The 14,786-nt window shown below is 43.8% G+C and overlaps 1 protein-coding gene across 1 annotated transcript in view; it reads right to left on the bottom strand.

The window, feature by feature from the left end:
• tbca (tubulin cofactor a) overlaps positions 1 to 14,786 on the bottom strand; it is a 95,259-nt gene that overhangs the window by 57,674 nt on the left and 22,799 nt on the right. Inside the window, exon 2 of the mRNA XM_068029478.1 lies at positions 2,962 to 3,067. Coding sequence (XP_067885579.1) covers positions 2,962 to 3,067 — 106 coding nt within the window. The remainder of the gene's footprint in view (positions 1 to 2,961; positions 3,068 to 14,786) is intronic.

Genomic DNA, 14,786 nt, shown 5'->3' with positions numbered 1-14,786 from the left:
TCACACTGAAGAGTGCCTGCAGAGTCTCATCGACAGGTTTGCGGCTGCCTGCAATGAACTTGGCCTAACCATCAGCCTCAAGAAAACGAACATCATGGGGCAGGACGTCAGAAATGCTCCATCCATCAATATCGGCGACCACGCTCTGGAAGTGGTTCAAGAGTTCACCTACCTAGGCTCAACTATCACCAGTAACCTGTCTCTAGATGCAGAAATTAACAAGCGCATGGGTAAGGCTTCCACTGCTATGTCCAGACTGGCCAAGAGAGTGTGGGAAAATGGCGCACTGACACGGAACACAAAAGTCCGAGTGTATCAGGCCTGTGTCCTCAGTACCTTGCTCTATGGCAGCGAGGCCTGGACAACGTATGCCAGCCAAGAGCGACGTCTCAATTCATTCCATCTTCGCTGCCTTCGGAGAATACTTGGCATCAGGTGGCAGGACTATATCTCCAACACAGAAGTCCTTGAAGCGGCCAACACCCCCAGCTTATACACACTACTGAGTCAGCGGCGCTTGAGATGGCTTGGCCATGTGAGCCGCATGGAAGATGGCAGGATCCCCAAAGACACATTGTACAGCGAGCTCGCCACTGGTACCAGACCCACCGGCCGTCCATGTCTCCGCTATAAAGACGTCTGCAAATGCGACATGAAATCGTGTGACATTGATCACAAGTCGTGGGAGTCAGTTGCCAGCATTCGCCAGAGCTGGCGGGCAGCCATAAAGACAGGGCTAAATTGTGGCGAGTCGAAGAGACTTAGTAGTTGGCAGGAAAAAAGACAGAGGCGCAAGGGGAGAGCCAACTGTGCAACAGCCCCGACAAACAAATTTCTCTGCAGCACCTGTGGAAGAGGATGTCACTCCAGAATTGGCCTTTACAGCCACTCCAGGCGCTGCTTCACAAACCGCTGACCACCTCCAGGCGCGTATCCATTGTCTCTCGAGATAAGGAGGCCCAAAAGAAAAAGAATCTATGTCCTACTGCAGGCAGTTCGTATCATCCTCACTCTTTGCCACTCCTCCAAGTTTTGTTTCATCTGCAAATTTTGAAATTCTATTCTGTATTCCAAGATCCAACTCAATTATATATAGCAAAAAAAGCAACAAAAAAAAAAAAGTGGTCACAGCACTGACCCTTGGGGAACACCATCCTCAGCCATTAACCATGACTTGCTGCTTTCTGTCCTTAAGCCAATTTTTATCCAAGCTGACACTGATCCTTCCATCCCATGAGCCTCAATTTTGTTAACCAGCCTTTTGTGTGGTACTTGGTCAAAAGCTTTCTTAAAATCCATATAGACAACATCCACCGCATTCCCACCATCAACATTCTCTGTTACTTCATCAAAAAATTCAATTAGATCAGTTAAACATGATCTGCCTATTACAAATCTGTGCTGGCTATCCTTAATTAACTCAAACCACTCCAAGTGCCTGTTGATTTCTTCCCTGATTATTACTTTTAAAAACTTCCCCACCACTAAAGTTAAACTAACTGGCTTGTAGTTGCTAGCACTGTCCTTACACCCTTTTTTGAATAATAGTGCCATATTTGCCACTCTCCAAATTCTCTGGTACCTCCTCCATATCTAGGGAAGATTGCAAAATTATGGCAAATCCTTCTATCATCTTCACCCCCCGTCCCCCCCCCAACTTTCCTGGGATGCCATCCATCCAGATCAGGTGACTTATCTGCCCTAAGCATAGCCAACCTTTCCAGTACCTCCTCCCTCTTAATCTTTACCCTATTCATTGCCTCTACTCTCTCCACTTCTACTGATATTTTGTCAGATTCCTCTTCCTTACATGTCTCTAATAATCAATAAAAATGGCATTTAAAATATATTTATGTTCATCATGGTCAAGGATGGCAGCATAAGAAAAGGCTTTTAAATTTTTGGGACCCGTCATCAACGTCAAGCATCCCCACTGCAGGCCAATTGTGGGTGCGAGGATGAAAATATACCCTGGTCATTATTTAGAAACATGCTCTTTTGAATATGTTTAGAATTTCACAATAGTTAGTGAACAGCCAAAATCTCCCCTGCAAAATGGAGGGAAATATACTCTGCTCCAATGTTCGTCAACCTTCCACCTCATCAGATACCAGAACAGTCGGTCATTTTTACGGTTTACGTGAACATACCAATTTGTACCAAATAATTGGAATCTTGTGCAATGGATCTACATCACAGAAGTTTGGTTGCAACCAATTCATTCAGATTAGAGATGAAAACACATTTATAATGCACCATACTATGTAGTCCCTCTAATTTTGAAAACAGGACAGGGGAAAGATAGCACATTATGCAAAGAAAATCAGTATTTTCCACTATATATTGAACCAGGATCAGTTGTCCCATTCAAATTAGAATAATTTGTAAACTGAAGAGTAATTCACTTTATTTAATCCTAAAATAGTTTCATATTTAAGCCCCACTTTTGCACAAATTATAACTAATTCTTAAGAAAAAATATAAAAATGAATGTGTCAGCATGAACCAGGGAAACACTGAAATGCAAACAGTTGAAGCTGACGAAAATAGATGCTACCAGCTGATTGATTTTAAAATCAATTTCCAATAAATTCTATTTGACAAACTTGAAAACTTACAAAAAAAGTCTCCGGATATTTAATTTTTCTAAACTTGGTTTTATAATAGTTAATTACTTGATACACAAATGCAATAATATATGAAGGAATTTGCTTACTTTGACATGGAAACTGGTTACACCAAGCTTACTGAATTTCTATAACAAACAATTCTAAAATTAATTCTTTACCAGCTTTGAATGTTGGACACAGAACAATATCATTTGTAACATTCATTTTTTAACTCTAATTGACTTCATGATTTTTTCACATGGTATAAAACACTAGTATTGGCAGAAAAACATTTAACTCGTGTTTATTAAGCTGTTTCTGAATGCAAATTAAAACTAAGAAGGAAACTTACCTGCTTTTTAACCATATATTGATCATTCCCCTCAACTTTCATTTTCTCAACTTTTTCTTCCTGTTGTTTGGCCTCTTTTTCATACATAAGCTTTTCCTTTGCCAGCCTGTATAAAGCAATTACAATGACAGTCAAGTCAGATTTATAAAACTGAAAATTTTTAATTCCCAAGTACATATGAAAAACCCAAATCGTTCATGACTTCTCCCCTACATCAACATAACACACCAAACACATTGCATGAAGTTTTTTTCTCTGTAGGAAAAAAAATTCTATACAAGCACTATTACACAATACACCTAAAATTGTTTACTTATATGATTGACGTGGAAAAAAACTAGTCGCTCTTTTCTTCAGCTTCTCGTTTTTATACAGACGCCATAAATCCAGCCATTTGTAATCCAGCTGCACGCTCATTAGCTGCGATCTGTGGCGCGTTCAGCTCCTTTCTGCTCATTCCACTAATCTCCTGTCTTTACTCCATTTATTTGCCACTTTTGCTGCTGCTCCTCTACAAAATACAACGCTGCCCCTTCTAAGATTAATTGATCATCAATTTAGTCCTAATTTGGATCAAGTCAGGTGGTAAATGGACCACTTTTGCTTGATTGTTAGTGAAATGTGTGCAAGTACATTGATAAATTTTGATTATTTGTCAATTACCACCAAATGAACTAAATCTATTGAATAAATTCCTGCCTGATTGCCATAATAGAGTTTGAAAATATTGCTATTGATAATGATTCCTATTAATAGTTTCTTCCGGCTGCTGTTGCCTGGTTGTCGGCAAGACAACAAAGAATTCATTTTTCATAACATCAGCTGCATGTGCCTGAGCAATCCTTCATTAATCAGTTACATTATGGGGCCGCTCCTCTGTAATGTGTGTTGCTTTGCTCAGAAAGCTTAAAACACTTTGTCATATTTTATGTCAATTACCAGTAATTTTAATATCCTTCCATCAAAGCATCTTGTAATAGTTAGCATATGCTGCAGCAAGAATTTTAAGCTTCTTTGAGATCACTTGTCTTACAGTTATGCTTGTGTTTAGTCATGCTGTCTCAGGAGTGCAAAAAAATAAATAAATGACAAGCTAATAAAAAGCAATCCCATAGTCTTAATTTGTATTTTGTATGCTAAGTCACTTATACGAAGGGTGGAGCTGAGCTTATTTTAAATGAATCTGCCAGTGCGTTTTCCCAAAGTTAATGGAAACGCAGCTCTCTGGAAAATGGAAAAAAGAATTAGACGCGACACACACTCAACTGCTTTAATACTGTATTTTTGAGCCATGTAGCTAGTGCCAGTTCAAATGACAAAACTAAATTACTGTTGTCATTTTATTAAGAGCATCCGCTGCATCTGGCACTAACTCAAATGTGCAAAATTGCAGGAAAACCATGCACAGTACTTTCAATGACCAAACAGCGGAGGGAAGATGAAGCAGTGTTTCATTTTACTTTGCACTATGACTGCAGGTCTTGCACAAGGTCACACACATATTGGTAGATCTGCACCTAGGATTTTTTCTGAATTATAAATGGTTTAGAAAGTGAACTGCTGCTCAATAAATTCAATTTCAGTATCTATAGAATATTCTATCATGGACTGAAACTGTTTTTTAATGAAGGCTAGAAATCACCCATAACCTGGGGAGGAATGGGATAGCAGTCGCACAATACATAACAACTTGCAGTTATATATGCCTTTAATGCAGAAAAACATCCCATGGTGGTGCACAGAAGCACGAGAAAAACGATTATTGCACCAAAGGCAGCAGCATTAGGAGGGATAACCAAAAGCTTTGTCAAAGAGATGGGTCATAAAGGAAGAAAGTGGAGACACAGAGGCGTTTCGGGAGGTAATTCCAACACACAAGCTTGCGTGTAGAGGGCTAGAGGTGGTTATAGAAATAGAAAAGGACAAGGCCTCAGAGAGCTTTAAAGACCAGGAGAAGATGTTAAATTTGAGATATTGAGGGACCAGGAGCCAATGTAGATCAGCAAAAACAGGACAATCAGTGAACTAGCACAGGTTAGGATACAGCTGAAGCTTACAGGTAGTAGACCATGGGAAGACAGCCATGGCAGCACTGGAATAAGCAAGCCTCAAGGTGTCAAAAGTACAAATGAGCCTTTCAGCGGCAGATAGCCTGAGATAGCAACAGATGCCAGCAATGGTACAAAGCTGTAAGCTTGTAGTCTTTGTGATGGAGAGGATATAGAATCAAAAGCTCAGTTTGGGATTAAATAGGTTGTGAACAATCTGGTTCATCCTTGTGGGCAGAGTTGGCAATGCTAGAATGGAGAGGGAGAGAGAGAAGCCGTTGTTAAAGATGCTCTAGCTGTGAATGGATAGGTAAGAGTGGAATAAAGCAAGAGGAACCCTACTGAGCTGGCAACAGAGATGTGTTGGAGGAGGCTGCTGCTGACTGTGAAGGCTGCAGAGAGGTCGAGGAGGGAGAATGCATCATGGTCACTGAAAATGCTGTTTGACTTCAGTTAAGGCTGTTTCAGTGCTGTGGGATAGAGAAACCAGATTGGAGGTATTCAAAGAGCTAGTTGTGGCAGGGATGGGCATGAATCTAGGAGGTAGCAACACATTCAAAGAGGAAAGGGAGATTGGCATTTGCAACGACGGTGGAACTGATAGTGTTTTTTTGAGGGAGCAGTCTTGAAAAGGAGGGGTACAGTAACTGAGGAGAGAGAACCATTTACTGTCAGCTATCATGGGACCAGGAAGGGAATTTGGGTGCTGAGCAATTTACTAAGAAGGAGCAGAAGGCAAGTTTCATGGTGAAGATGAGCTCTGAAACATAATGATGCCAGAGAAACTAAAAGATAGGGGTTTAGGACTGGAGTATTTAACCATTTGATTTCCAAAACATTTCTTTGACTAATATATAACTAAGTGAATGAGAATTTGGTGTGTGCATGTATGTAAAAAAAAAAGTGTGTGGTCACAACATTCAAAAAGGTACTGCATTACTGTTGCCAAGAGCAGGACATTACATGATAGGACCACCCAAGAGAAAGTAAGTAACCCTCCTGCAAGGTTAAAAAGAATTGCATTGCTTCAACTGCATCATTGATGCGGCTGGATGATCCGGCAGTGACGACAGCAAACTGGACGCTACGTCCAGATTCCAAATGGCAACAGTAAAAGATGCCAAGCTGCACAACGTCTTCAGCAAACCTGCAGATGGAGCGTAGTGTAGATACACCTGGTCAAGATTGGGCGGGTCTGCTCATTCCAGGATTGACTTCCTGTTTGTGTCCCATGCTGCCATGGTCAGATCCACTGACGTCAAGCCGCTGTTCTTCTCTGACCACTGCCTCTTACTGGCCGAATATCACTTACAGAACGAGCAGTGGGATGGCAGGGGGACATGGAAGCTCAATGCTACACTTCTAACCCTAGAGAACACTGAGCAACTCAAAAGGGACTACAAAGGTTGGAGAACCATGAAACCCCTCTCTGTCTCCAGTCCACTGGTGGGAAGCGATCAAGGAGATCACGAGGTACTTTATCTCCAAAGGTGTTTGGAGGATGAGAGAGAAACAGAGGGAAATGTCCCGACTCCAGAAAAGAATGCAAAATCTGCTCCGGCTGGAGTCAATAGGGGTCGAGGTCAAGGAGGATCTCCAAGAGGCAAAGAGCCAGCAGGCCTCACTCTTTGCCACGGAGGCCTCCAAGATCACCTTCCGGTCCAAAGTCAGCTCCATTGAGCAGGATGAGATGTGCTCGCGTTTCTTTTTCCATAAGGTACACAGAGAAAGTTCTGTGATCAGCAGCCTGAAGGAAGAAGGTGGCTCGGTAATGTCTTTGCAGTTCGACATACTAAGGATCAGCAAATCCTTTTATGCTGGGCTGTACGACGTGAAACCCACGGACAGCATGGCCTCCCAGTCCTCTATCACGGAGGTCTTAGATGACAGCATGCGGAAGAAACTGGACAAACCGCTAACTCTGGATAAGCTGACAAATGCCGTCAGGTCCTTAGAGACGAGTAAAACTCCTGGAAGTGATGGCTTACCGGTTGAGTTGTTATTTGGCTCTGTGGGACTGGATCGGCCCAGACCTGCTGGAAGCGTACGAGAGTATGCTTCTGGCCGGCAGCATGTCAGAATCCATGAGGAAAGGCATCATCACCCTCATCTACAAGCGGAAGGGGGAGATGGCGGAAATCAGAAATTGGCGGCCATCTCACTGCTTAATGTTGACTATAAGATTCTGTCCAAAGTCATCGCCAGTCGGATCAAGTCTTCTCTGCAGTTGGTGATTCACCCTGACCAGAACCGTACTGTACCCGCCAGGAAGATCTTTGATAGTCTTGCGCTATTCAGGGATACGATCGCCTATGTGCAGGACAGGAGGGTGGACACCTGCCTCATCAGCTTGGACTAGGAGAAGGCTTTTGACAGGATATCGCACACCTACATGATGGACATGCTCTCCAAAATGGGGTTTGGGGAAGGAATCAGCAATTGGATCCAACTGCTCTACACAATCAGTAGCGCAGTCTCAATAATGGGTGGGAATCAGGAAGTTTCCCGATCCAATCTGGAGTTAGACAGGGCTGTCCTCTCTCCCCTGTCTTGTTTGTTGGCTGTATCGAACCTGTTGCTGAGTCCATTGGGAAGGATGTGGGCATAAGAGGGGTGACAATCCCAGGCAGCGGAGGCACTCAGGTCAAAGCCTCCCTGCATTTAGAGGACGTCGCCGTCTTCTGCTTGGATCTGCTGTCCATTCGCAGACTGATGAGCATCTGCAACCAGTTCAAACTGGCCTCAGGAGCCAAAGTTAACCACGGCAAGAGCAAGGCCATGTCGTCTGGTAACCGGGCTGACCGATTCTTTGCCCCCTTCACAGTCAGTTCAGACTACCTGAAGGTGCTGGGGATATGGTTCGGAAGGGCCGGGGCAAAACCTGGAAGGAGCGAGTAGCCAGGGTACACCATAAACTGAGCATGTGGGAGCAGCAATCTCTCTCCATTGTAGGTAAGAACCTGGTCATCAGGTGCGAGGCGCTCACGTTGTTGCTGTATGTGGTACAGGTCTGGCCATACCCCATTCCTGCGCTGTGGCGGTCACCCGAGCCTTTTTCCGCTTTATCTGGAGATCCAAAATGGACCGGGTCTGGAGCAACACGATCTTCAAACTTTTGGATAAGGGTGGGAAAAATATACTCCACGTCACCCTCATCCTGATGACCACCTTCATGTGCGGCTGCCTCAAGCTGTGCGTAGAGCCCCAGTACGCAACGAGGACAAACAAGGCAAGGCAATATACAATGGATGGTAGGATCCTAGGAAGTACAGAGGGTCAGAGGGACCTTGGTGTACTTGTCCATAGATCACTGAAGGCAGCAGCACAGGTAGATAAGGTGGTTAGGAAAGCATATGGGATACTTGCCTTTATTAGCCGAGGCATAGAATATAAGAGCAGGGAGGTTATGATGGAGCTGTATAAAATGCTAGTTAGGCCACAGCTGGAGTACTGTGTACTGTTCTGGGCACCACACTATAGAAAGGATGTGATTGCACTGGAGAGGATGCAGAGGAGATTCACCAGGATGTTGCCTGGGCTGCAGCATTTCAGCTATGAAGAGAGACTGAAAAGGCTAGGGTTGTTAGAGCAAAGAAGGCTGAGGGAAGATATGATTGAGGTATACAAAATTATGAGGGGCATTGATAGGTAGAAACTTTTTCCCTTAGCGAAGGGGTCAATGACCAGGGGGCATAGATTTAAGGTAAGGTGCAGGAGGTTTAGAGTGGATTTGAGGGAAAAAAATTTCACCCAGAGGGTGGTTGGAATCTGGAACCCACTGCCTGAAGGGGTGGTAGAGGCAGGAACCCTCACAACATTTAAGAAGTATTTAGACGAGCACTTGAAACGCCATAGCATACAGGGCTAGGGGCCAAGTGCTGGAAAATGGGATTAGAATAGTTAGGTGCTTGATGGCCGGCACAGACAAGATGGGTCGAAGGGCCTGTTTCTGTGCTGTATAACTCTATGACTCTAAGACCAAGTGTCACTACGTGCTGAGGTTCTATCTGTCCCCGGTGTTGCGAATGATGGGTCACATTGTGCTCCATCCAGTTGGACCTTGCCATACCACCTATCCTTCGTGGAAAAGTTTCTGCGGAAAAACACCTTTGACCACCAATCCATCAGGCAGTGGTCTACACAGAATGTCCTCAAGGCCCGACTGGAAAAGGAGATGATGGATCCTGTCGGATGATTCCCCGAGCAGACTGCCAAAGTCATTTGGCAGAATGCCTCATCACCAGAACTTTCAAACAAGCACCAAGACATAGCTTGGCTGGTGGTGAGAAGGGCCCTCCCCATCAGATCCTTCCTGCACGCCCTGAGTCTCACCCTCTACACACGCCGCCCTGGAGGTGGCTGTGGTGGGGAAGCGACTGTTGCCCACCTCCTTCTGGAATCTGTCTTTGCAAAGCAGGCGTGGAAAGAGATGCAGTGGTTTTTGTTGAGATTCATCCCAAGCAGCTCAGTAACACAGGAATCTATGCTCTACGGGCTATTCCCAGGGATGCACACCGGGATGATCAACTGCAGCTGGAGGACCATCAATTTGGTGAAAGATGCTCTTTGGTCTGCCCAAAACTTGCTGGTCTTCCAGCGCAAAGAGTTGCTCACGACAGAGTGTTGCAGACTGGCACATTCCAAGGTCCAGGTCTATGTGCTGAGGGACGCACTAAAGCTTGGGGCAGCCGCTGCAAAGGCTCAATGGGGAAAGACCACAGTGTAAGGTCCGCACGCCATAGTGAACTGAGGGGCTGGATCAATGGGAAACCCCTCGGACTGTATACATCAAATATGGGTTTACTGTAAAATGTACATGGCATGTAAAATGGAATGGAAGGGTTGTGAGGCAACTCACTCCTGTATTGAAGAAAACTGATTTCCTTTGCACTTTTTGGAATGTCAACTTGGTGCTGTTTTGAACTGTGTTGTAATGTGTTTTTTTTTTATATACAGATTTTTATGAATAAAGTATATTTTTGGTTAAAAAAAAATTGCATTCAACCCTCCACTCTGCTAATCCATTTGAATGACAAAATCTATTAGTATGTTAAAAGGTCATCCTCATTCCCCAAGACAATATCCTTACTGCTCCCCCTCTCCACAGATGACACCCCCCCCACCCCACCCCCTGCCCACTGGTTGAATTAATCCTGAAAGACAACCCACCACTGACGAAACTACGCAAGGCAAATAAATCACAAGAACATCCATAAGCACCTTGTATTGCCCACTGCTTCTCCTCCCCTTCCATCCCTCATCCCTTCCTCTCCTTCTCTTCCTTGCCCTTCCTGGTCCTCATCTTTCCCATTCCTTTCCTACTCACACCCCTCTCCTCTTTCATCCTTGACTCAGTCATAGTACTCTCATCAGTCAGAAGGTCGTGACACATCTAGATTGAAGTTTTAGTGTAGCACTTTTAGAAGAAACCTTAAATCAAAGTTCGGCATGCCTTCTTAGATGGGTGTAAAAGATTCTGTGACAGTATCTGAAGATCAAGGCAGTTTTGCCAATGTTAGGGCCAATATTTATCCCTCAAACAACGCTGCTAAAACAGATCATTTGGTCAATATTCTCATTGCACTTTGTGGGACTGTGCACAAACTGGCTGCTAATTCACCTTTATTAGAACATTGACATTTTAAGAGAACTTAATTGGCTATGAAGCACTTTGGGATGTCTGAGGATATGAAAAGCACAATATAAATGCATATTTCTTGCTATCCTCACATCCTTCTCATCTTCCTCCCTAAATAGCCCGCTCCCATTTCCAGTCCCCTCTTGTCCTTACATTCTCTGCACTCCCCCTCTTCCTTCACCCACCTTGGTTCAGTTGTCTTCCTGCCCTTTAACCCTGCATACCCTGAAAAATCCTTAGTCTTGACTCGCTATGTGCGACACAAGAGATCAATGTGTTTTTACAGATTTGTGACGATTCTTGGATTGCGAAGGACCCAGCTTCAATTCCTGGCCTGTATGAAGTTAGCAGTTCTCAGCAAGGCAGTGGCAGTAGCACTGGAGAAGAAAAAAAAACTTGGCAGTGTACATAGATATTGGGAAAGGTGGAATGTGCTGGACTACAACATTCCCATGGTCAATGAGCCTGCTGATTCTCACCATCAAGGTTCACATTTGAAAAACCAGTGTATCAAAGAGCATCAAAACGCACAAAATCATACTACAGCATGGGACTCCACCTTCAGAAAAGTGGAGAAAATGTGTTCTATTTTGTAGGGGTTTTTTGAGGTGGAGGAACGAAGAAAGATGTTATTTGATTGCAATTACTGGTTGGTTAAAATAATCCCATCTGTGAAAGGTGATACACCAATATGTAGCAGTTCAAAAGCAGCCCTGACAAAATGATTACATTTTCTGTGGTGTGTTTCCAATTGCAGTTGGCATCTCTCCCACTACTCTGATGCCGTATCCTAACTCGCTCAAGTTCAGTTCACCCATCACCCATGCTTGCTGACTTACATTGGCTCTTGGTCCAGCAATATCCCAATTTTAAAATTCACATTCTTGTTTTCAAATACCTCCAGGGCCTCGCCCCTCCCCATTTCTGTAACCTCCTTTAAGCCGAAGATTTCTGCTCCTCCAATTCTGGCCTCTTGTGAAACTCTGATTTTATTCACTCCATCACTGGCGGCTGTGCCTTTAGTTCGCCCGAGCTCTGGAATTCCCTCCCTAAACCTTTATGCCTCTCCACTTTTCTCTCCTCCTTTAGCAAGCTCCTTATAACCTACTTGATCAAGCTTTTGGTCATCTGTGCTAATATCTCATGTGGCTAGGTGTCAACTTTTGTTTGATAATGCTGTGAAGCACCTTGAGATGTTTTACTAGATTAAAGGTGCGATAGAAATGCAAGTTGTGTTGGATGCTCTTCACAGCACAAGAATGTAACTGAAAAGCTAGTCCCATCCGGTCTTGGGGAAGCCGTGTTTAGAACACCAGATATCGTTCCTTTAAGGGTTCCCATTTAACACATCTCAATCAACCTAAATACTTGAGTGAAAGTAATTACAGGCTGCATACTGTACATGTAAAGAAGCTGATACTGAGTCTAAATGGGATTCAGATTCACAAATCATTAAAAGCAGAACGCAGGTTAACAAGGCCATAAAAATGCTAACAGAGTCTCATTTCTACAGCAAAAGAATTGAAAAGCAGAAAGGTTATGTTAAACTTGTGTAGCACTTTGGTTACCAAAGGGATATATAGGCATTGGAGAAGATGCCAAAAAGATTTCCGAGGATCATATGAGAACAGAGAGGTTTTAACTCAGGAAAGACTGAGCAGGCTGGAGCTCTTTTCTCTGGAAAAATGAAGGCTGTGGGGTGATCCAAGTCTTTAAAAATGTCTACCCTATCAAACTCCTTCATAAGGAAGATATTTCCAATTGTAAGGGCGCAGCAGAAAAGAGAAAGTGCCCAAAGCTAGAGGCCACAAATATAAGAAAGTCACTAGTAAATCCAATAAGGAATTCAGAAGAAACTTCTTTACTCAGAGGGTGGGTAGAATGTGGAACTCTCTACCACATGGAGTAGTTGAGGTGAATAGCATAGCTGTATTTAAGGGGAAGCTAGATAAGTACATGATAGAAATAGACGTGAAGAATAGAAGAATAAGTTGATAGGGTTAAAGTCTAAACACCAACATGGACCAGTTGGACTAAATGACTCCTTTCTGTGCTGTAAATTCTATGTAAATGCTCCACACCAACAGGTGATCTAACCCAACCACCAAGAACACATTACTATTTGATTTTTAAAAATTATTTCATAGGATGTGAGCATCATTGGCAACGCCAGTATTTGTTGCCCATCCCTAATTGCCCTTGACAACCGAGTGGCTTGCTAGGCCATTTCAGAGGGCATTTTAAGAGTCAGCCACATTGCTGAGAGTCTGGAGTCAAATGTAGACCAGATCAGGTAAGGATGGCAGATTTCCTTCTCCAAGAACATTAGTGAACCAGATGGGTTTTTATGACAATCGATAATAGTTTCATGGCAACATTACTAAGACTAGCTTTCAATTCCAGATTTTTTATGGATTAACTGAATTTATTTATTAATTGAATTTAAATTCCACCAGCTGCCATGGTGGGATCTGAAGCCATGTTCCCAGGGCATTGGCCTGGTACTAGTTCAATGACATTACAACTACACTACCGTCTCCCCTAATTATCCATTAATATTAACACTCATTTACTGCTAAGCCTATTTTTCTCACTTGGTTTTACCTTCTTGCGATATACAGTTTGAATTCAATTTCTTTCTAGCTTTAAAATACTCTACAATATTAACAAGATATATTATTGTGCGAGGCTGCCCAAGTATATCCACATTTGGATCAACCCACCACAGTAGAATGCAGCTTTTCTCCAGCCTACACCTGCATCATTCCTTTGTGAAAAAAGTAACCTCTATGCCTATATGTACATTTCAGAGAAGCATATTTCCTTAAAAGATTTTTCATTTTAAGGGACAAAATGTAATATACACTTTGCAAATAAACTACCTACAAAGTGACCTTCCAACAGCTTCATCCACTCAATTAAGTAAATACTCGTCAATCTCCTGTGGCATTGCACACGGTGAAACAGACCAACAATAATCTTCAAGTGAAACATGGTTGAAAGTCAAGGGATCACAGGGACCAGGGTACACAGATGTAATTCAGTCTTCATCTTTAAGTCTGTAATTTTTCTAAAAATTTAGTTGTGTATTATTTACTTGAATTTAATGAAATTATACAGTTGAATAGCAAAAGGGATGGCAATTTGAGAATTAGAGTTGTTTGGAGAATAGGGCATCCTGCAGTACAGGTTAAGGAGCTTGCAAACACAAAATTGAGGCACTACAGCACCACAAATGGCATGAGGGTGCATTTATACCAGAACTAATTTTCGTAAGCAGTTTCTATTTTAAATGTGAATGTATATTATGATTATCGTGCTGTTTGGTACAGTGTTGCAGTCCGCTTTTCGGGCAATAACCCTGAGCTCCAAGCACCCATTGAAGCAGGTGGACTGTGGCGGGACAGAACCTTATTGACCGGGGGCTGCCCGGTTTGAGGCGGGCGGTAGCTGTCCAGTGAGATGCGATGACCTCTCCCACCGACAAAGGCAACCCGTGGCGCCCAATCTCTACACCAATTGAGCTGGACTTATAATCCGTAACTGCTGCCTTCCGTGTTGTTTCGGTCGCTGTGAGGCGGCTATGGAGTGACCTCTCCATGGCGCATGCCTGGGCGGATGTATGGAGATTGTAAGTTGCCCAAGCATCAAAACCCCCCTCTCGGCCTTCCTGGTGGGGTCCAAAGGAGTGCAGACACGACGTCTGGCACCGGTATGGCTGCAGGAACTGCCGGAAACATGCCAAGGGTGATACATGACCACCTACGAGGTTCCGCTCCAGATTTTCTGTTAGGGTTTACTCCCTTAGCCTTGGACACTCCCGAGACACCCACAAGGCAGCGGGGTTGTTAGGACCCCTACTCAGGGATAGGTGGATGCCAGTGGGAGGAAGGGGTGCGAGAGGGAGCAGGGGAGGGGGGTGTGAGTGGGGAGCTGGGAAGGGGAAGCGGGGGGGGCGGGGAGGTAATAAAACATTTCATCAGTTCCCACCATCGACGCCGGGAAAAAAAAAGGAAAGGTACCAGCCTTCGTTTTGCAAACTGGAACTTCAGAACTGTGTGTCCTGGCCTGTCGGAAGACCTTACACAAATCAACAATTCTCGGAAGACCGCCATCATTAACAACGAGCTCAATAGACT

Source organism: Heterodontus francisci, chromosome 4 (genome assembly GCF_036365525.1).
Source record: "Heterodontus francisci isolate sHetFra1 chromosome 4, sHetFra1.hap1, whole genome shotgun sequence".
Taxonomy (NCBI): Eukaryota; Metazoa; Chordata; class Chondrichthyes; order Heterodontiformes; family Heterodontidae; genus Heterodontus; species Heterodontus francisci.
This window is presented reverse-complemented; position numbering and strand designations above follow the sequence as displayed.